Source organism: Drosophila guanche, unplaced genomic scaffold, assembly GCF_900245975.1.
Source record: "Drosophila guanche unplaced genomic scaffold, DGUA_6, whole genome shotgun sequence".
In the NCBI taxonomy this organism is placed as follows: domain Eukaryota; kingdom Metazoa; phylum Arthropoda; class Insecta; order Diptera; family Drosophilidae; genus Drosophila; species Drosophila guanche.
In genome coordinates this window covers 778865-800670 of record NW_022995757.1, presented here as the reverse complement: position 1 = coordinate 800670, position 21806 = coordinate 778865, and the positions used below count along the sequence as shown (strand labels likewise).

Below are 21806 nucleotides of genomic sequence, written 5' to 3'. Positions count from 1 at the left end.
TTTACGATTCAAAAGAGGAATGACCCGGTTCAAGGGCGGGAGTGGTGGAGAACAAAACAGAATAGAGAATCGTTTCGGTTTTGGTTTTTCGGTCGTGGCAATGTGTGTGACGCATGACGAAGAGCATGGATCGATCGAGCGAGTGCCGAGCCTCACATTTCGAGAGTTCGGTGTCACACAGCAAACACATCATAATTTTGACTTTAGGTTTGTGTTGCGGGCAAAGAAGATCTCTGGGTCCTTGTGCGGCCGCTGTATCTCGCGAGAGTTGTTGACTATCTTTTTGGATTCATCTTTGGGACACGATTGCAAGTTGCGAAAGACGCTCACCTGGCGATAACAGAGGGGAAGGAGAACGAACATTCAATTATAGTAGAACTAGCAACTGGGTTGGACTTTCGACTCACCTGACCCCTCGACACATAGATAGGTGTGCGGTAGATAATCCATGTGACGCTCTCAAAGTACGGCGCCGTTGTCAGCGATCCCTTGTATGTGTAATAGTGTTTGCTCAGCTCCTGCAGACCAATCCACGATAGGCAATCTGTCGACAAGTGAATGAGTCTTTAGTTAGTCTTTACATGCATTACATCCAGCGACGCATCCCCGTCTAGCAGTTCCACACTCACCGGAATCCAGCGATGCGCTCGTGCTTATCTTTTGGACAATGCGTATGCCTTCAGTGATCTTCTTGAATTCGGGGCAATCCTTCTCGCCGCATGCCTGTATGAAGAAGGCAACCACAGCGAGACCGTCCGGCTTGTTCTTGGCCTCGGTGAAGTCCTTGTACTTGGCATTGTAGTGGACGGCATGTGCTTCCATTGAGTACTTCATGCCCTCCAGTGTGTGCTCGCAGCCCGACTCATCCGAGTCCGACCAATGGAAGTGCAACTGCTCGAATACATATTTATTCGTGTCCAGTGCCCCGCCAATGATATACGGCTGCTGTTTTCGCTTACTGAAGGTGACCATGGCCGAGGTGCCTGTGTTTTGGACACGGGCCACACCCACCGGCTCCCAGTGGCCATGGTATTCGAGGGGATCCACATCATCGATATGCTCGATGGCCCGGTTGCTGATCTCAATGGGGGACTGCACAGGCATCTTGGCAGCGCTCTCTCTCTCTCTCTGTCTCTCTTGTTCAAACTTCCACTTTCACTGCCTCTCTTTTCGCACTGCTCCTCCGTCCACACACTATCCACTATCTATCCTTGGTCGTATCTATGTGATGTGAGGCCCCCTGAGATATTTCTTCTTCCTCAGCTTGTAGACACGCCCGCGATCGTCGGCGCTGGCGTCGTCCAAGTGCTCGGCTGACAACAAGTAAGCTTTCGGCGGCGACGTCGTGGTGGCGACTGTTCTAATTGACTTCGGCGTATCGGAAAATGGGCTCTAAGGCTGCCTCTGGCTGTCTCTCTGAAGCCTTCTCTGGATCTCTCTCAGCTGCTGCTGATGATGAAGACGATGATGATGGTGGCAATGATGACAACAATGGTTGGTGTGTACTGCAAATAAAACAGAAATGTCATTTAATATTTGAGTAACAACAAAATCAATTAAATGTAAAATGTCTCGCGTGACGGCTGTGTGTCTGCGTCTTTGTTTAGACACCCCGACCTCCTTCAGGGGGTGTCAGTCATCGTTTGATTAGCCATTTATTAGATTAAACTTCCAGGAAATAAATGTCTTTATCATTCTGTCCTGGCCAGCAGGCAGGACACCCTGCCACCACCCCTCTTGAAATATTCAACGGGTAGGGGAGGTGCTGGCGCTGCTCAGCTCTTGTTTGCACAATTTCCCATCGTTACAAAACAATTTGCATTTTATCGATTTGCACTTTAACTGCCACTGACCGCCCCAGCCCCAGAGCCATGCCAGTGGCTGCCTTTCAATTTGTAATAAAAAGACAATTGAAATCATTCCTTTAATTGGGGAAAATATTTCACAAATATTCCACAAACAGGAAGCCTTCGCCTGCCGTAACTCACTTGATCAGACTTGGCTTTAAATAATTAATGACTGATTCGAGGAGCGAGTTCAGCGCGGGTCATAAATATGGATTCGCGATTTATGAACTCTGCCTTAAGACAGATTATTACGGACAGCCAAAGTGGCTAATATGTGATCTGCAATAAAGCCAAATATGATTTTAATTGACACTTTTATAATCCGCAACGTCTTCGACGACCACTGGACTGGTGCAAGTTTCAATCGAATCGCAGAGTCAGCGCGATCGTCAGACGTTTGCGCTTATCGCAACTAATGGCAAACTGATAGGAGACCTGCCGGCCTGCCCCATAGCAGATTGTTATTTTTACGACAGCCCCACTTATGGATGATGGAAGGGAGACAGAGAGAGAGAGAGAGCAGAGAGTGGCCCATAGAATTTTGCTGATAAATTGAGTCCAAGACAAGGCCATAAAACCCATAAAAGAGTTTCTTTACTTTGCTCCCAATTTTCGTATGACAGACGATATTTAATTTGAAAACTGAAGCCACCAGAACCGAGTACTCAGAAGCTTCCAGAACGAACCACTTGACTCAGCAGCAGCAGCAGCAGCAGCAGCAGCAGCAGAAACAAAAAATGCTACCCTGATGATGGGCTTTCACTGCTCATTGTACTCTATACATTTGATATCTTATCTAGATTTTTGCATTCTCCGCCTGCACCTGTGGCCTCCACATCATCATCATAGTCGTCGCGTCATCATTCGAGCCAATGTACGTCATCAATCATGGACGTTTTCTCTCATACTTGATCTTTGAACTTCCAGAGTCTAGATTGATCTTTAAGGTTAGCGTGCAGCAAACAGTTTCCAATTAAAGAACCAAACTCTAACCTTATCTTATCCACAGAGTTGGCAGAGTTAAGTTTTTTTTTGAGTGGAGTCGTGGAGTGTAGGATAATTCGTATTATCTGTAAGACTTGTTTAGTTCCCAGTTTTTGTGCTGTTTTCGTGTAATCTTATCCAAAGATTTATATGACATTTGGACGCATTTTGGCACGTTCTTTCAGCTGTGTTTAAATCTTATTTGTGCTGCGAGACCTCGGTTAAACTTTGTATCCTCAGCGAGTCCGAAAACTCATGGGATTATTATCCTTTTTGCTGAAATAAATGTAAACTGATTAATAACTGGTTTACAAATGAAAGATATTCATGCATTGCCTTACCTCGCACAAAGTCTAGACAGCAGACGAATCCATTCCCTCTGTTACTGTCCTCGATAGAGAGAGAGAGAGGGAGAGAGAGATAGCTCTTATCACTCACATTACGCGCTCACGTTTATTATCTGCATAAAATTACACAACTAATGATGGGTAAACAATACTGAAATGTATTTATAGCATCGTCCCAAGTATCTACTATTTGTTATCATTGGTAGCGTGGGGGGGTATGGTGTGATTGGGTTCTTTCGGGCATACAATTTGCATAACGCTTTCTCTCTCTGTCTGTCTCTCCCGCCCCCCCAATCAATGGAGGACTACGAGGAGTGTTGACCATCGATAAGGTATCTTTTTTTGGGTGGAAAATTAACGTAGCGAGCGAGACTCGAGTGGCGGAGAGGGCCCACTTCAGTACCGGAATCTGCCATTCAGATGGGAGGCCTTAAAGGAGCGTTGGGAGTGACGATGGATGATCTTGATTTGTATCTGTAGCTGAATGTGGCATCGTATCGAGCGTAGCCTTGGCAATTTCACTTAGTTGTTGCGGTGATATCTCGGGGAATATCTATCTGTCAACCTTATCGCCGCCAGACGATGATGCCGACTACCTTCTACGACATTGTAGAATCAGCGAATATATCATGGAATGAGAATGGGAATGGGAATTTTGGGGAGGCCATGGAATGAGGGCCGTAATAAATAAAATAAGCTAAGTAATTGCATTGACCGATTGACTCTACTGCTGGTGGAATGAGGTTAACACACACAGAAAGAGAGAGCTCATCTGCTCTGTGTGTGTGAGTGTTGGGATCGACGGAAATAGAACAGGACTACTACTGGTGTTAGCCAACTATGACCTCATCCATCCATCAAGCGGCTATCCGGGCTAACAAGCAATGCGCGTTATATATGTACATATAGGGGCTAGTCAATGTTGACGAGCAAAAGGAAGCAACAGGAGCCGGAGGTACCATCGACCAAACTTATCAATGCAAAAGGAGAGCGTTGCTTTCGAGTGCGCTTTGTGTTTCCAGGTGGGGCAACTGGCTAATAGCAGTGTGTGCCTGTCGCACTGCCTCACCTTTTGGAAGGATATACCCTGCCCCAGCTGTTCTCCTTGTGGGTGTGTGTGTGTGTGTTTGCTCTTTGGTAGCAGGAGCAGCAGCAGCAGCAGAAGTAGCAGCAGGAACCAGAACCAGGAACCAGAATAGAAGAAGAGAATTATGAAGCAAATCAATAACATGTTTTTGCTCCAAGTGCAGGGTCGCCCACCTATACAGTCAGGCCGACCTTCACACACACGCACGCACACACACAGTTCGGCGCTGCTGCTGCACACGTGAATGTGAGCCGGGAGGAGGGCGATGTCGTGGGTGGGAAGGGGGAGGGGGAGGAGCAGAAGAATCAGAAGAGAACAATGATTGTGGCAAGAGCAGAACAAATACCATGTACAGCGAACGATGGGCATGAACGGTGGGAAGTGAGCGGGGGAATAAACTTATTTTTTAAAACAGCGGCCGGGCCGGCTTTGTTGTTGTTGCGGCGACAGACATTTTTAATAACTGTGCTACTCACGCACACACACACGCGCATGCACACACAGCTACAGTTAATTTCGCGCATGTTTGCGTATGGATAAGTGCGAAGAGAGGGAGATGGGAGCAGCAGTCTCATCTCCCATTTTTGTTGGTAGATATATACATATATGTACATATATCCGAATATTTACCTGTTGATTTACTTCTGCAATTCTGTCGCCATCCGCATCACACCGTAAGAAATCACCCCACAACCAAGCACCTGACAGTATCAGTAGCAGCCGCAGAAGCAGCACCAACAATCAACAGTATTAATTTATGCAAAACTTTTGACTTTGACACGCGCGCTCTCGTTTCGTTTCACTGTTGCTCCTTGCGCTCTTCTTTGGCAGACAAATCACACACACAAATGCATATATGAACGTTCATATGTACATAAAAACAAGATCTAACGCATTGCACTGCAAATGCGCGTGAAACATGTATTAACAAATATATATATATAAATACGATAATTAAATTCAATTTGTGACACCAGCGTCAGTGTGACAGCGAATTTATCGATTAAATATATTACCTGGAACCTCCTAAATATACCGAAATATACCATCTTAATTTCAAAATATACCGACTAAAATCATATTCCTCAATTGTTATATTCGTTTTAATGTTACAAGCTATTTAGGGCTCCCAGCCTTCAACATATAATTTTATCCGATTGATTAGTGCATTTTTTACAATCAAGCTTATTAAAAGAAGTGTTTATAAAGAAAGGTTTCAACACATAAGGTTAACACAAATGTCCGTTTTTTACATGTTAATTACACGGTAACTACACGTTTGCTACTTATCAAAAATATATACATGGAGAATGGACAACTATCTATTTCATTTAATTAATGTTGAAAATCTGTTTCCTAAACTGCTTTGTAACCTAAGTAATAGCTCAGAAATCTTGTAAATGTAGAGACAGTACTGTAGACTCACTAAATTATTTTTACTCTGAGAGAATCCATAAGGGAACTAGTTCGCAATTGAACGAACTGAAATGTAAAATAAAAACATAAAATAACAGAAACAAACAAACATTGTATAGTTAAAAAATATAGTGAATACTTTAATCAATATGTGCAGGGTGTACAATAAATATTCGTATCGTATCGTATATATATGTATAAAATAAACATGGTTCCGCTCCGAACCGGTCCGCTGCGATCTCCTTTCTTCAATCGTCTTGAGGTACATAATTTTCATAACAGTTTTGGTAATTTACACGATTATATACAGTGAGAGAGATATATATAAATATGTATATATGTTGGTGTTGGGTGCTAACTGGCCCTGGCCTGTAGCCGGGTGCAGCGCGGACAGGGCTCACTGCGCCTGGCCTTCCAACAGTTGTGATGGGAACAGGCGCCGCAATGCCCACAGCGCTCAATCTTTCGCTGCCAGGGATAGAGGAGCTCGCTGCTCTTGCAGTATTCGCACACAAAGGCTCGACCCACGCAGAGCTGCAGCAGAAGATGCGTGAGAGATTTATAGCCAGGGGGAAGCAACAACCAACCTGAAATCAAACACTTACCACACAATTGAGGACATGCTGTTCGCTCAGGAGGATCAGTTCTTTGATGGAGCGACTCATGCTGCTGTTTTGTACATCCACAAAATCGCACATGGACCACATGTCCGCATCCTGGGTGAGGTGCAGCGGTATGGCATTGAAGAATGCCTGCTCCCTGCCAAAAAAAACAGAATCCAAGGGAATTATTCGTTTGTACTCTGTCTCAAATCCGATCCACTTACCTCGCTGCAAAGCGACAGTTGCCAATGAATTCCTTCACGGACTGCAATTGAAGACGTCGGCGACGCGCTGTCGAGAGATCCTTGTGCTTCGCATAGAGCTGGGCATTCAGATCGGGCACATGGAACAGCGGAAAGGTGTACATCTGCTCGATGAGTCGATAGGCAAACGAGGAGACTGGATAGCATCGAAAGTCCCAGCTCTGCAGGATCTTGGCGGGTATGGCCGAGATCTGATTGCGATGGCAGCCCGTGCACAGATACTTGCCCAGGTAGCTGCAGTATCGGAAATGCTGCTGATACTGTCGAGCCACACGCATGCCGCAGCCGGCACACCGATTGCCCTGGCGACTGATCTGCTGCGAGCGACTGACGCTGGGATGTTCGGTGAAGATGATCTGCTGGCGGGGCGGAGCCCAGGTGGCTGTGCCACGCGTCAGGCTGGCAGCGGCCTTTTCTTTGTCCTGCTGCTGCTTGGGCATCGGCAGCAGCTGCTGCGGCGTGTCCTGCTCCGAAACGAGCCACTTGAGGTGCCCCACGCGCGGCAGTTGCTGCTCGTTAAAGCGCGAGATGAGCTGCAGGCCCACGGCCTCGGCACTGTGGCTACTGTGGCCCCCTTCCAGAGATCCCATCTGCTCCACGTACGGCATCAGATCGGGATCCGTGGAGAAGGCGGCAGCGCTGGGCTTGGCCACATCCCGGCGGCTCCACTTCACATGCTCGATGGCCGTGATGCAGGCCTCCGAGATGCGAAAGTGAGCGTTCTCCTTCTCCAGGTCCGTGTTGTTGTGCGTGTAGCGTGACATCTGCAGGAATGTGGCCAGCGACTGCTGGTCAACCTTGTCGCTGCTCAGGCTCCCCGGTGTGGCACTCGCCGAGCTAGAGCTGGTCGCCTGACTGCCGCCATAGCTGCCATCCGGTATCCCAACGATGTCCAGCGGCGCAGTGCAGAAGGTCGCGAGGGTTGCCGATGTCGCTGCCGCTGCCGCCGCCTCATCCAGCATGCTGACGCCCTCGAAGAGAGTTTGTTTCTTCTTCAGCTTCTTGCCGTTCACCGGCAGAAAGCTGTCCAGCACACTGTCTCCCAGACCGTTTCCCAGTCCATTTAGATCGTCGCCCAGGCCGCGATTGAACCAACTGGTGTACAGAGGCGGGGAGCCAAAAAGATTCGTCAGGAAGTTGTTCAGTGGCGAGGCTCTGAGGCTGCACTGGGTCTGTGTGTTGGCCTGTGACTGCGATTGGGGAATCTCCGCTTGCTGGCTGCCCGTCTGATCCGTCCAGATCTTGATGTCATCGCAGTTGATCAGCTGGATGCGCCGTGGACTGGTGCTGGATATGCTGGTGCTGGTGCTGGAGCGGCTCGAGCTGCTGTGGCAGCTGCCCGCCGATGTGGAAGGTATCATGTCCGGCTCATCCGTCTGGCCGCGGGCAGTCGTCGCTCTATTTGTGCGTGGACTGCTGTAGGTTTGGCAGCGTCGACGGGCCGCCTCATGCTCCTCGTCTGGGTCCTGGGACAGATTGGGCAGACTCTTAAAGCGTCGCAGTCGCAGGTAATGACGGACATGCGGGTGGGGCCGCCGTTGCTGCAGAAGATGTTGCCTCTCCTCCGGCACCACCTGCAGGCGCGGTGAGATGCTGAAATTTGGCTGCGAGCAGGTGCGTCGATGTCGCAGCTGCCGGTGCACCTCCAGCTGGCTGAGCAGGCTGCTCTGGTTGAGCTGCACCGCCATAAGGCACACAAACAGCGTCGTGGCATGCCCCGAGTGGCGTAGAAAGGCCAACTCCCGCTGGTAATAGCACTCCATCAGCTCCTTGTCGGCCACCAGCGACTGCAGGCACTGCGACAGGCAGCGGGCGCGCAGTGTGCGTGTGATCCACCAGTGGAAAAACTCATCCACACTCCGTTGTGGCTGTTGCGGCAGCTGCTCGCTGCAGCGACGATAAGACTGATGCTGTTGCCTTTTCATCTTCTCCTCGCTGGCGAGCAAAAACTCAAAGTCATCGGCCAGACGCTGCAGCTCCCCGCCGCCACCAGGCTGTGGCTGCAACTGATAAAGAGGAACAGCAATAAATTGCATCAACATTCGTCATCGATGCGGACACTGTCGCGCTCTCATTATCGCTCTCTTACCACCAGGCCATGTTGGAGAATCTGTGAGCATGTTTGGACAAGCATCTGGAAGCCATCATCGTTTTTTGACTGTAACCAATAGTTGGTGGCGCGTCGCAGCTCTGTGAGCAGTGTGCTGGCCACCACTTGCTGTTGCCTCAGCTCTCGTCGCTCTCGTTGCTGGGTGGCGTCACATTCCACGGTTGTTGGTGCTGCGCTGGCCATGACTGTTCTTGGTAATGCACTTGCTCTCCCCCGCTAGGCGGCGGCTATCCACGCATTGTTGACCCGCCACATTCAATGGTTTTACGCTTCGTTTCGTTTATTTTGTTCAAAGGGGCGATTGTTTTGTTTAGGTGGGGAGCAGTGTGACCGTGGATTTATCGATCAAATATACTGCACGACTCTCAATCATATACCTTGTCATTTATGCAATGAACTGGCACTGCAATGGGTACTGGAACTGAAGCTGCCAAAAAGATTCCAACCTTTACAACTGTTGGAAGAACTTGTCTTAAATGTTTGCGCATAAAAATGTACCCAAAACTACTTTGAAAACCATTTCGCTTCAGTGTGACGGGTACACAAAATACATTGCCACATCTGGGGAAATTGTTCCAAGTTGGGCCACCTATTTCAAAGCGATTTGCCATACCATACCTAAGTACGACCGTACAGCTAGGCGCTAGTGTGACCGTAAATTATTGATGAGAAGACGACGCAGAAGGGGAAGGAAACAAAAACAGAGAAACAAAACGTAGCGAGCAGCAAGTAGTACGCAGTACATATACCACACACACTCGCAACTACCTGGCAAGGCACCGACAATAAAGGGATCCGGTATATACGTGGCAATAGGATGAACAACGGCTTCAGCACCGGAGAGGAGGACTCCCGTGGCCATGCAGACCAAACCTGCTGCCTGATTGACGACATGGAAAGGTGTCGCAATCAGGCCGGCTATGCCAGCTACAGCAAACGCATCCAGAAGACGGTGGCCCAGAAGCGCCTGAAGCTGAGCAGTGACCCGAGTGCCCAGCACATCTACATCTGTGACCACCACAAGGAGCGCATTCAGTCTGTGCGCACCAAGCGCCGACGCAAGGACAGCGAGGATGATAGCAATGAGACAGACACCGATTTGCACGAGTATCCCGATCTCTATCAGCTGAGCGTCGGCACGCTGCGTCGCTATAAGCGCTACTTTAAGGTCCAAACTCGGCAAGGCGTGAAGCGGGCACAATTGGCAGATGTGAGTCGATAAAATTGGTTTGTTTTTTGTTGTTGTTCATTCAATTTGATTTGTTCTTTCCCACGCAGACAATCATGAAGCATTTCAGGACAATACCCATTAAGGAGAAGGAGATAATCACGTATTTTGTGTTCATGGTCAAAACGGGGACAAATAAGTTGGATCAAAAGAACGGTATTGGCAATGATACCACCTGAAATGGATCAAAAAGGGATGATACACTACATAAGGGGACGATGCTACGGCCAGCCGGCTCTCAAAATCAGCTAGCCATCTCCCTTGCACACATATACATTGTTTCTGGATTTGCTTTCGTCATCAGAATGATGATCCCTGACGTCAGCATTGTTCACTTTTTATAGCAATCATTGTCGCCAACCCACCCACCCAGACCTCCCAGCAATCTTCCTACATCCCAACAACAAAATCAGAAGATAAACACTAAACACATTTAATTGTAAGCAGAAAATTAATGTAAGTAAAAAGTAAAAAAAAGCAAACTCAGCAACTGGTGCTCCCAAAACAAGAATAATTATGTATGTACTATGTTTATGCACGTAAACATGAAGCAAATATTAACACTAAGATGAAAGAAGTTGTAGCATTGGTCCGTTGTTAATAGCTCTTTATATACATAATATATAATTTATCCTAAAATTGAAACCAAGAATAAACCATGTACATTTTTCAACAAACAAAACCAATTGAACGAAACTGAAACGAAAGCAAATCCTGCGTAATTCCATAACTAGCACACAAAAAACACAACGAATTGCGTTTAAGACGGGTCTGGGCTCGCCCATCTCGGACAGAAATCAAAATTCCTACTGGTTCTGGCCCCGCGTAGTGCTAGTTAAAGCCAAGACGGGCGGGCCCTGCCCAACTGAACGAGCGTCTAGACTGATTTTTAGCCATAAACTTGTAGGCTTAAGTAGACAATAATGGATAAGCATGACTTACCTATTAATTCATAGATTTATTATACATAAATTTCATTACAAATAGATGGACTTGCTTCGCTTTCCTTTCCCTTCGTATCCCCAGCTTGATAAACCTTTCCCTTTTTTGTTTTTTGTTTGTTTTAGGAGCTCTGTGGCTGCTTCTTTTTGTTGCCCTTGTTGCGCTTGCGCTTGGGTTTGCCTGGCCCCTGCTTTGTCAGATCTATGATGGGTTCAGGCTCAACCTCCTGCGGCAGCCAGCCGCTGGCATCCATGCGTAGGTCTGAGGCATCCTTGAGGCAGGACTTACCCTCTTCCTGGGCTGGCTGATCGTTCTCAGCGTTCTCTGCTACACATTCCTCGAGCTTTGCGCTCGGCTTGGCCTCCACCTCTATATCCATGTCCTCTGATTTATGCTGCTGCTGCTGCTTCTGTTCCCCCTTCATTAGCGTCTTAAAGCTCAGCTTTTGTGACGATTTGGCCATTAGACCCAGCATGCCAGAGTATTTCTTTGTGCTCCCCTGCAAACGCTGCTGCTCGTCCACATCCAAGGCCTTGCGGACGAATGTTACCATGGCCTTGCAGCGATTCGCAGCACTGCGAGCACACTGCATTATGGTGCGAACATCCGTGGGTACAGTGCCGCCAGCATTGAGGGTACACAGCTCCTGGTACGAGTTAAAGCTCAAAATAATAGTCGAATCGGCGCAATTCTCCTCCAGCAGCGTGGGGTCCACGAAGGGCTGAAAGTTGCTCGTGTAGATGCAGTAGGTGACGCTCACAGGATAATGCAGGAATAGCAGGGGTATCATATCGCGCTCTTTCTCCGTGTACGTGCGCAGCTCGCCATCAGTAAAGGTCACGTCGGGACGACGAAAGTGCATAAGGGCAGCCAAAACGGCAATCGTGCTGGCATCTACAAAATAATGAACACTTTGGTCGGGAAAAGGTATTCAGCTATGAGACTGCTTACCATACAGATTGCCATCGTGATTGAGAACATTCACGTCTACACGAATGCACCAGACATGCAGCTCGGAGGCCACACACAGAGACTCCAGGTCCACGCAGCGAGAGGTGCGGAATGTCCGCTCCAGTAGGGAATTTAGCGTGAGCGAACGCTTATCGTGCGTCTTTTGCACTGAGTCAAGGTAGGAGACGCCCGCAAGGGTGACAAACAGCTGGAGCTTGCCCTCATTCGGTCTGGACGTGGTGGGTGTGCCCATGTCGCAGGTTACCTGGGCCATCACCTTGGTTTCGCCCAGCGCCACGATCACCGAGCCGTATTCGCCACCGAAGGTTATTTCGACATTGCGGCTTTCGCCGGACTTGCGGCCATCGAGGCGTTGGCTCTGCTTCACCGCCTGTTGGATGAATTTACGTTCGGTTTTTGTTTTACCCGGCTCGAAGAGACCCGTGTTCATAAACATTTTAATTCTAGTTAATTTTTGCTTTTGTTTATCAAAACAAATTCTGGGATAGGGCCGGCTTTTAAAAACGTGCTGCGCATCGTGACCGCGGAGTTATCGATAAGATATACCGCCTGACCCTTAGAAATATACCGATGCGTATCATATTCCACGATTATGATATTCGGCTTAATATTACTAACCAGCTAAGACTCTAGGCCCTGATCACATAATTAAATCAGATCAACGAATCGATTGTCTGTGAGAGTCAGGCCAAGACTTTCAAGTCTTGGTTTATTAAATATTAAAAAAAAAAATCTTTGAGAAATTCGATTTTCGAAACCTTATCCTCGGTATATTTCAGTATATTTGTGGAATAGTTGATCGATAAGTCTGCTCATACTGCCTCAAACAGGGCTCATACTAGGATGGTTCTTGCTTCTTTCTTAAAAATATCGATTTCTAATAAATCAAATATGTCAAAGCGAATATTTAAATTTAAAAATATCCCGATATATCGAATAGTATTAGTAATAGTAGTAATAGTAATGGCATAATTTTCCACAGAATCTAGTTTATTAAAATAAGCCTAGTTCTCAGTTTATAAAAAAGGGGCCGCTATGGAACCGCGGATTTCTAGCGGATGTAGGCCAGGCAGTACTCAGATAGACAAAAAACAGGCCGAAATAATCTAGAAAGTCAGACGATAGTATTTTGTGGTATCGATAGTATTTGTGTGGTATTCGTTGGAATGTTGCTAGCAGATCTGTTTTGATTTCCGAGAGGGTACCTAGCAAACAGAGAGTATAGACTCAATCAAACGGCAAAAAAGGAAATAATTATTATAGATCAATGAGATAATATTGAAAGTATTTGCATTTTAAATTTGTTTAACCTTTTTAAACGCCAGTATCTTTATGTTGCCAAGACACACACCCGGCGGTAACAAAATGTTTTAAGTTGTTTTCCTTTTTGGACCAAGTACTGCTCCATAGGGTCGTGCCAAGGGGCGAAGGCGGCGACTATCCAATTTTGAATAGGAAGGGTGCAAATATTCCTTGGCACGGCCTTCCTGCTCCACGAATCAAAGACGTCTGCAGATGTTATTCCCAGCCATATGCAAATTCTCTGTCATATTTTCAAACTGCGGAATATGAAAAGGGTATCGTTTCATGAGTTTCCATCCATGAACACATATTTATATGAGTTATAATACTCAAATGTATAGACAAACGACCGTTCTGGTTTCTTTTCTGCAGATATGGGTTTAATCAAAGTTGTCGTCGCTTATTTCGTTGATTGTTCTTCTCCTCCGATCATGCAAGAGCCGCCAATCCCACTAAAAGCAAACTTCTGCATGGATCCAAAAAGGGCACGATACATATTTTATAAAAATACCGATTCTTAGCATATTTGGCGGCAAAAATATCGTACCAATTTTATCGTATCAAAAACTAAAAATATCACGCACATCGCGATATATCAATATAATATCAACAATCTTGGTTGGTCAAATGAAACAAAACAAATAAATTATAACAAAAGATTATAAAAAAGTGATCTACGGCACAACAGCTAGTGGCGGATTGGTAGCTGGGCATCAAAGTGCGCATTCAAGTGCCCCAAAGTTTGTATTCAAGAGTGGACAATCCTCTATACACCGACACAGAAGCGAGGCTGCGTGTGTGTGAGGCGTGTGTGCTTCTGTGTGAGCATTTCTCGTGTGTGTGTGTGTGTTAGTGCGTACTGTCGTCGTAGCAGAAGAGGAAGCAGCAGAAAGGAGCAGCAGCCAGAAGACGCAAGTCGCGATTCGATTCCCCAGTCGCGGAGTCCAGGCCGTAGCCGTAACCGAGATAGAAGAAAAAAAACCAGCGCAGCAAAAAGCCACAAACGACCCACACAAACAGGCGAACATACTACTAACATACACACAAAAACACAGTCAAAAAATGCAACAGCAGCAGGAATCGGGCGGCGAGGAAAGCTGGCTCGAGGAGCAGTGTCACAATGAAATTGACGGCCAGCATGATGAATTCGAACGGGAGTATGTTCGTCAGCGTGACAACAATTTAGGCACCGTCTGGGGAGCATTCCAGGATTCGGCCACCGCTGTGGCCCAGCTCTATCGTGGTAAGTGCCGGGGAACTTTGGTTTTGGTAACAGGGGCGTCGTACAGGATTTCACGGTCCCCTTCAATAGAAGGGTATGCGGTGTAGCGGCATGGAAGCTGGGGCAAAACGCATTTCCATAGTTCAGCTTTTTTTTGTGTGTTGCTTGCCTCTTTGTGCTTGTGTGTGTGTGTGTAAAAATAGTTTTGGGCGAGGTATTAATAGCCCAGCGCTGAAGGAAGAAGCAGCAGCATCCCGGCTTTCATTTACCTCCTGCTTCCAGGCCTGATCTCTTTAAATAATTATGTATGTTCTTCTCTACTTGTATTGACTTTTCGAGCTCGGCTCCTTTTTTTCCTGCACAATCTACGCATTATCAAAATGCAGAAAGGGCTTTGGCTTATGTGGTGTCGAGCGGGGCGGCGCGGAGGAAGGGTCGGGCATTGCAATAGAACAGAGAGCGAGAGAGTCAGTGGCAAAGGCATAGCATAAGAGGGAGAGCGGGTGAGCAAGCGAGAGATGTAGAAGCCAAGTGCAATGGCAGCGCAGTATGCAGCGACAGCAGCTGTGGAGAGAGGCAGTGGCAGAGGCGTCGCGTCTAGGAATTATATGTATATTTTTTAGCTGATTCTAGATATTCGTGTGCTGCTTTTTGTTGTTGTTTCGATATCCATTAACATGTGCGTGCATCGTATGTACACACACACACGTACACGCACATCGCTGCGTCACAACAAAAACAATGGGCAAACAGCTGTTTTGCTTTCGTCATTCTTTTAGTGGAGGGGGGGGGGGGGGTGGTTTGGTTTTCGATGGCGAAAAATTAAAGAACGAAAATAGTCTTGATGGCACAGCCCCAAATACCGGAAGCTGAAAGATTGATAAGCTTTCCTTTATATTGATTCTCCCCCATCTCATCTACTTCTCTTCTATCGGGCAAGTCGCTGTCGCAGCCTCTTGTTCTTTTTATTTTATTGCAAATTATTTTGGGTTATGACTGAGTGTGATTGGTGCCATCCCGCTTGCACTTTTGTTTGCTGCAGGCTCTTCATCTCGGGTCGATAACGGCACAAGGGAGGTCGGTCTACGCCACTCTCTTCCTCTCTCTTTCTATTCCCTCGTCGTCCTGTATTTTCCGTGTGCAGCAGGTGTGCAAAGAGGAGACTGCAAAAAAAAAAACAGCTAGATACACAGTCAGGGAGAGACGGCAGAAAGATTGATCTTCAATGGCGGACAGGTCAGACATTTTTATTTCGACATCTTTTCGACAAGAAAGAAAATTGAGTCTGCTTCTATGCTTCCACTGTTACCACTACTACCACTGATAATATCTCTCATTCCATCTTCTCCTCCACAGAGCGCTCATCGAACGCATTTTCCTCAGACACAGGCGCCCTCTGGCTGCCCTTCCAGACCGCAGCTGGCACTGTGACAACACTTTACAAAGGTAATGTAGTATAGCCCCATGCCCCAAAATCTCCAACTATAGCATATTGATTTCGTAACCATAATATGTAACCCCCATTAATCCACCTTCCAGAATCATGTGATGGTCTCAAGCGCACCAGCGATGCTGCTGTACAGTGTGGATATCAACGCCGCACACGTGAGCTAGCAGAATGGGCTCGTAGCAAAAAACGTCGCATGATACGCCGCGAGGATCTATTGGCCTATCTAGCCGGAAAACCGATGCCGCCATCCAACACAAATCCACATGCCAATCGTCGGTGAGTCCCGCGCTGCATGTTCCAGAGCATCACCCTTTTATAATTGAACCAAATCTCTCTCTGCATTCCTATGCCTCTGTAGGTCACCAAAACCTGAGCATAACCATGGCGGTGGCGTCGGCGGACATTTTTCGACCAGCGGCGGACCAGGCTCTGGCCTGGGATTTCTTGGCTCTGGCCTTGACCTGCCCGGTGGCCCACTGACAGGTGCTTCGGGGCATCCATCGCATTTGTTGTCGCCAGCCGGAGCTGGCGCACATAGTGGTGGTGGCGGCTGCGGTGCTCCAGGAGCCCCAGGCATCGGTGATGATTTGCATACCTTCAAGGAGGCTTTGGTTTTGCGCCCACGGTCAGTCCAACGATACTACCAGTTCGCTTGTGCATTTCCTCACTAATGTTATTATTTATTTGGTGTGTGTTTCAGTGGCCCAGAACTGTTTTCATTTGTTGCCAATGAAATAGCGCGCCACTGCAAGCGTCCCGGCAGTCCCATCGACGATAAAATGGATATATGCCACTATAGCAGTAAACGCCAGCGCTTCATGTAATCCCATCATCCAATAAGCCATTATCTATCCCAACATAATAATACCTTTACCCCACAGTCCCCTTTTGAGTCGAGATCAGGATGTGTAGTGGTAGAATCGGCACTAATATTGGATAGAAAGAAGATTGACGGGGACGCGTTTTGAAAGCAAACAAACATTAAATGTACCATTTTTTATTTTGTTTCAAAATTATATTTACAACTTTCTTCGACCTCCCCTACCCCCACACACACACACACTTAAGCCAACTTCTGTATATGTATGCGCAGGCAGACGTTTATACAAGTTTAAGTTAGGGTTTTAGTTGCTAGTTTTTAAAAAAATATTACGCTCTACAAGTTATTCGTTGAAAAATCGATATTGGAAAATGAATTGATTAGGATGAAATATTTTTGTAGGCTAAGCTAAGCGAGTAGATTATTGAGTATTGTTGAGGCGCAGGCAGGACTCGAGTGAATGTATGGTACAATACATTTAGCGTGGAAATGCAGCTGTGTAAATATCGTAACTAGATGACAGAGAATCATCGCCACACAAACCCCAAAACAGAGAACACTAAGATTTCCCTCCCCCCTCCAATTTATGTATGCGACTTAATTGAAAAATAATTAGACGATTATATATGTATACATACGATATAAATCATACATAAATATTTTTTTGTTTTTTTGCTTGTTCGTATAGGAAATCGCCCACTCAGCCACATTCTCCCCCTTCCTAGACCACATCCGCTAAAGGAAGGATCTTCACGTTCCAAGTTCTCTGGGCGTGGTGTCTCAGCCCCAAGTCACACAAACAAACAAAATTCCACCTAGCTGAAATTGAAATGAAAACAAAAGCAAAAACGAACTACAAGCATTACGTTATGCGCATGGATGGCATATTAAACCACAAAAATCAGGCAGAATATATATGATATATAGGAATCTGTGTGTTGGTGGGAGGTTAACCCCCCGCAAGTTTCTAGCTAGCCAGGTTATACCTACCCATTCACACACATAGCATACAATACATCTATTTATACGTACATATAGCTATGTATTTGAATATCATACGATGATGTAATACACACCACACCACACCACACAAATTATTAAGCGAAACAAATATGAAGAAAGGCTAAGAGAGAAAGGAGGAGGAGTATCAGAGAGAGGAGATGGCAAAGTCAAGCGGAAGCAGAAGTCCTATGAGAATAATACATTGTAATTAAACTTAAATAACAATTACAAAACAAATAATAAAACAAAAAACAAAAGAAAACAAAAAAAACCATACAAAAAATACAGCGCGAGCGGAAGCAAAAATTATAATTTAATTAAAAATATAAAGAAAATAAATGAAAAAAAAGAAACCCAAAGTTTTATTGGCCAAGGAGCAGGAATTGGCATCCTAGAATCTGATCAATCAGCCTGTTTAGAATTTTACCTATGATGCCTCGTGATTTGCATCATTGCAAATGAAAACTGAAGCACATTGTAAATTGAAATTGCTATGCTCTGTTCTTTTTATTTATTTCGTATTTCATTAATATTAGTTGCATTTTGTATATATCTTGTTTGTCGTGTATATGTATATTATATGTACATATGTACATACATATATTTAACTTTACTTTTTTTTCGTTTTTTTCTTCATTTTTTTGTAGACTGCTTCAAAGCTGTTCTGGCGAATAATGTGATATTCTGGTATTGAAGGTTCTCTCGCTTGAAACACGAGTGACCCACTCTCCCCTCATTTTTGAAGGTTACCCCAATAACGTATATCCATAATGATACAGTGCGTTTCACAGTTGCCAGACGGGTTTTCGGTTGTAAGCCAGACCTTCGTTGTTTTAGGCAGCTAAAATAGTTGTTGCTATTCTAGAAATGAACTATGGCTTGGGTTAAGTTATAAATGATATAAATGGTCACCATGTTTAAACAAATCCTTGCTTGATAAATTTAAAATTCGGTTTATCATGAAAATCTTTCAGCATCTTTAAAGGGTAAATTTTTGAATTGAAAGAGGGATGGATTTGATGGATTTAAATATATTTTTGTTGCTCATATTATGTATATTGGTTGAAAGAGATCCACGCCACTCAATTACTGATTTAGTGGTTGTCTGTGCTCACTTTCTTGGGGCAGATTTCAATTGACAGCAGTCGAATATTGCCACCACACATCTATCAGATATCTTCTATGCGATTAAACCTATTATTGTGATTAATTACGGAGATAAATATCCAAAATTTGTTTGATCAGCATGAAAATTCTCGTCGATCAAAAACTATTTCTTCTTCCACTTTTGGCCCAGTCCAGCACAAAGTAAAACACACTGTATGCCCCGCATGAGATGAAAATTGTGTGCCAGTTGCAGCTCTCTAAGTATACACATGAATTGAACAAATATATATAACTAGTGTTTGTTTCTTAGTTCGTACACATTTTTAGCGTTTTTTTATAGTTCAACAACAGCAAAAGAAACATGAAGGAGCAGAGCGAGCTCCCAAACATACACATCATAGCACTAATCTACGTATCATCGGATAAACAAAGAGCTCTTAACACTGGGTGTTGAGAATTAGCAAGTACGAGGGGGCGGCAAGACAATTAAACTATGGAATTAAGTGTGTATCAGCAGGATCGGGCATGGGGCAAACATTTCAACTATTGAATTCATATTTAGTAAGATCTCTTTTCTATATATGTATCTCATATTTATACTCATTCGTTTTTTGTTTTGTGGTTTCTGTTTTGGTAATGTACTAAATACATTGCGTGGTTTATTTATTTAAATACATATGGATATCTTTCATCATACTGTATGTGTATATATAGCATGTAGCATATACATTTCATTTGATTTACTTAATTGCTATGCGTGTGTGCCGTTTTTCTTTTAAACAAAAAATAAAATATATTTATAAGACCCTCTGGCAATGGGAAGGAAAGGGCACAATGTGCTTGAGACTGTTGCGTGGGTAAGGGAATGGTAAGGGGAAGGGGGGCGGATGGAGATAGTGTAACAATAAACTAAAATTGGTATGTAATGTCATCCTATAAGGCTACTATACTTTTATGTTTTTGTTTTACTTTTATTTAGTTTAGTTTGCTTTCTTCTCATCTGCGGAATGTCCTTTGCATGCACTCGTGTGACTGGTGTAAGTACTCCAAACAATTTGAATCACTTTCACTTTAGTTTTGTTTGCAGCTAGCATGTTGCATGTTGCATGTTGTGTGTTTAACAAATTACACTTGCCGAATATTAACTTCCATTACAAATATTATGATTTATCTCATGCGTGTCCGTTCGCCTTCAAAACAATTCCTTTACACAATTAACAACCAGGCTAAATAGTTTGCTACCAAAATCCCCTCAATGTTCTAGCTACACCATTCAGAGGGCGAGGCGCAGTAGATCGTGCCCCTGTGGGACAGTGACAAGAGGGGAAACTAATACACACAATTTCCATTAATTAATGTATATATATATATAAAAAAAAGGCTAACTTTAACGTTTATCTCTTGCGCTGAATGCCTCTCGGTTCAAATTTCTCTTCTTGGTCGTCGTCGTTCCTTTTGCCAAAACGAAAAAATTAATTCAAATAGTGAATGTCTCAACAAATGATGGTAGGTGATAATATAAAGCGCTGTAGAAGATCCTATGACAGAAAGGAGGTCGGTCGCAACAGCAGCAGCAGCAGCAGAAGGAGCAGATCACCAGCCTAAAACTGCACCCAGTTGGCATTTGCCGAGTTCTGTTGTCCTTGATTGCCCCTGAAAAATACATTAGGAACGATAAAGATTAGGACTACAAAGAGACAGAGAGAGAGAGAGAGACTCACCCAGCTGATGCATAGTCGGTCCACTCGGACCCTCCGCCGGATGGTCTGTGCGCTGGCGAGACGCCAGGACTTGTCCGAACCGTCGCCCCAGGCGAAGCCGCGGCTGCTGGTGGTGGCGCTATCTTGCCCAGACCACCTGGTGGCGGTGGCAGAACACCGCTGTTGCCCTTATTCTTGCCAGTTCGGGATGGGCCGTCGGAGCCGTCCTTTTTCTAAACAAAAATGGCAAATACATAAGTGGAAACGCCTTTTTTGGGTTTACGTTTAACTACCGTTATTCTCATATTAATCTTAATGGTTTCGCCCTCCTTGAAGCCCAAATCCAGCTCCTGCTTGGGCTCGGTTTTCTCTTTTTCAATTTGCTCTTGGTTCTTCACCCACTTAAAGTGATCCTGCAGCGCCACATTCAGATCAAACGAGTCCGATCGATCGCCAAAGCCCAGGCCCAAGAAGGCGGACCTTCCATTGTCGTCTTGGACGCGTATGACAAAATAACGGGAACTGTCGGAGACTGCCTCGATGGCCACGCCGGGATATGTATCGATGGGGCAATTGGCGAAGAGGGCGCCGCTGGTCTTATCTTCCAGCTTCAAGATGCAGGCCGTGCCCTTAGCCACAAGACGCATCCTACCCGTCCAGGTGGGTTCCTTTAGGTTCCAGTCGGCCGCCCTGCAAAATATGAGATGGGAAAATCAGTGATGAGATGGAAAACTGTGAGCCAACAAAGAAATCAACAGCAGAGGCAGTAGCAGCACACACGCAAATAATGGAGCTTTTTTCGGATGGGTGGTGTGAAGACGGAGGGAGGGAGGGAGGTAGGGGTTGGCCGCATACGTGTAAGGGAACATGTACAGTAATTAGGCAAAAAGCATAGAGAGCAGCTGTAAAAAATCAATTGGAAATGAACTTCAAAAGAGAAGAACAGCAACAGCAACAACAAGCATAATTTATGCATTCTCACGCAGTACACACACAGCAGCAAACACCCGCACACACACATGCAGAGATGCCCCTGATGTGGGGGCGTCTCTTTGGTTGCAGTGGAAAAACTTTCAATTTAGAATGAAACACAGTAAAAGCAAAAGAAAAAGCAGTAGTCACTTTTTCTTCCTATTGTTGTTGCTTGACTCACCTATAGCCTCGATTGCTCGCCCGCGGTGGTATTTTATATATGAAAACCTCTGGTTTGACAATCAACACGCTCTCGTATTCCATGGTTTTTGTTTGAAAACTTCACTATTTTTGATTTTGTTTATTATCTGAAATTCTGCCAAGTGTTTTTTTTGTAAGCTCGGCACTAGCTTTTAAGCTTACCAACTACACTGATAACGATAATGCATTTTTCACACTCGATGTATCGTTTACAGCACTCTGCATGACTATC

At 45.4% G+C, this 21806-nt stretch overlaps 6 protein-coding genes and 1 long non-coding RNA gene across 10 annotated transcripts; 3 read left to right on the top strand and 4 right to left on the bottom strand.

The window, feature by feature from the left end:
• Positions 1-7: 7 nt before the first annotated feature.
• LOC117590313 (carbonic anhydrase 2) lies at positions 8-5243 on the bottom strand. Of its 2 annotated transcripts, none has more exons than XM_034282801.1 (4): positions 4896-5232; positions 630-1505; positions 408-544; positions 8-330 (listed from the first exon to the last, which is right to left on the bottom strand). In XM_034282801.1, exons 2-4 carry the CDS (start codon positions 1102-1104, stop codon positions 190-192), a joined length of 753 nt encoding a protein of 250 aa, XP_034138692.1. In that variant the 5' UTR covers positions 1105-1505; positions 4896-5232; the 3' UTR covers positions 8-189. The 2 variants fall into 2 exon arrangements, 1 of the variants encoding a protein (XP_034138692.1); XR_004574281.1 differs by having other exon boundaries at positions 287-330; positions 408-564; positions 4896-5243.
• On the top strand, positions 2344-17888 carry LOC117590318. The gene is made up of 3 exons (XR_004574282.1): positions 2344-2373; positions 12641-12644; positions 17746-17888. It is a non-coding gene; the product is annotated as an uncharacterized LOC117590318 (long non-coding RNA).
• LOC117590314 (NECAP-like protein CG9132) lies at positions 2558-21731 on the bottom strand. Of its 2 annotated transcripts, XM_034282803.1 has the most exons (5): positions 21555-21731; positions 20695-21091; positions 20423-20634; positions 20272-20354; positions 2558-2575 (listed from the first exon to the last, which is right to left on the bottom strand). In XM_034282803.1, exons 1-4 carry the CDS (start codon positions 21635-21637, stop codon positions 20303-20305), a joined length of 744 nt encoding a protein of 247 aa, XP_034138694.1. In that variant the 5' UTR covers positions 21638-21731; the 3' UTR covers positions 2558-2575; positions 20272-20302. The 2 variants fall into 2 exon arrangements, with proteins under 2 accessions (XP_034138694.1, XP_034138693.1); XM_034282802.1 differs by lacking the exon at positions 2558-2575 and having other exon boundaries at positions 19309-20354.
• Positions 5951-8991, bottom strand: LOC117590304 (run domain Beclin-1-interacting and cysteine-rich domain-containing protein). The gene is made up of 4 exons (XM_034282791.1): positions 8636-8991; positions 6508-8552; positions 6287-6440; positions 5951-6215 (listed from the first exon to the last, which is right to left on the bottom strand). The coding sequence occupies exons 1-4, from the start codon at positions 8837-8839 to the stop codon at positions 6036-6038; spliced, it is 2583 nt and encodes an 860-aa protein (XP_034138682.1). The 5' UTR covers positions 8840-8991; the 3' UTR covers positions 5951-6035.
• On the top strand, positions 9309-10292 carry LOC117590316 (histone deacetylase complex subunit SAP30 homolog). The gene is made up of 2 exons (XM_034282805.1): positions 9309-9866; positions 9935-10292. The coding sequence occupies exons 1-2, from the start codon at positions 9474-9476 to the stop codon at positions 10061-10063; spliced, it is 522 nt and encodes a 173-aa protein (XP_034138696.1). The 5' UTR covers positions 9309-9473; the 3' UTR covers positions 10064-10292.
• Positions 10823-12327, bottom strand: LOC117590306 (exosome complex component RRP45). The gene is made up of 2 exons (XM_034282793.1): positions 11778-12327; positions 10823-11720 (listed from the first exon to the last, which is right to left on the bottom strand). The coding sequence occupies exons 1-2, from the start codon at positions 12232-12234 to the stop codon at positions 10948-10950; spliced, it is 1230 nt and encodes a 409-aa protein (XP_034138684.1). The 5' UTR covers positions 12235-12327; the 3' UTR covers positions 10823-10947.
• On the top strand, positions 13698-17401 carry LOC117590310 (UPF0472 protein C16orf72 homolog). Of its 2 annotated transcripts, XM_034282796.1 has the most exons (6): positions 13698-14343; positions 15679-15768; positions 15862-16048; positions 16131-16397; positions 16473-16592; positions 17281-17401. In XM_034282796.1, exons 1-6 carry the CDS (start codon positions 14163-14165, stop codon positions 17315-17317), a joined length of 882 nt encoding a protein of 293 aa, XP_034138687.1. In that variant the 5' UTR covers positions 13698-14162; the 3' UTR covers positions 17318-17401. The 2 variants fall into 2 exon arrangements, with proteins under 2 accessions (XP_034138687.1, XP_034138688.1); XM_034282797.1 differs by lacking the exon at positions 17281-17401 and having other exon boundaries at positions 16473-17203.
• Positions 21732-21806: the final 75 nt, after the last annotated feature.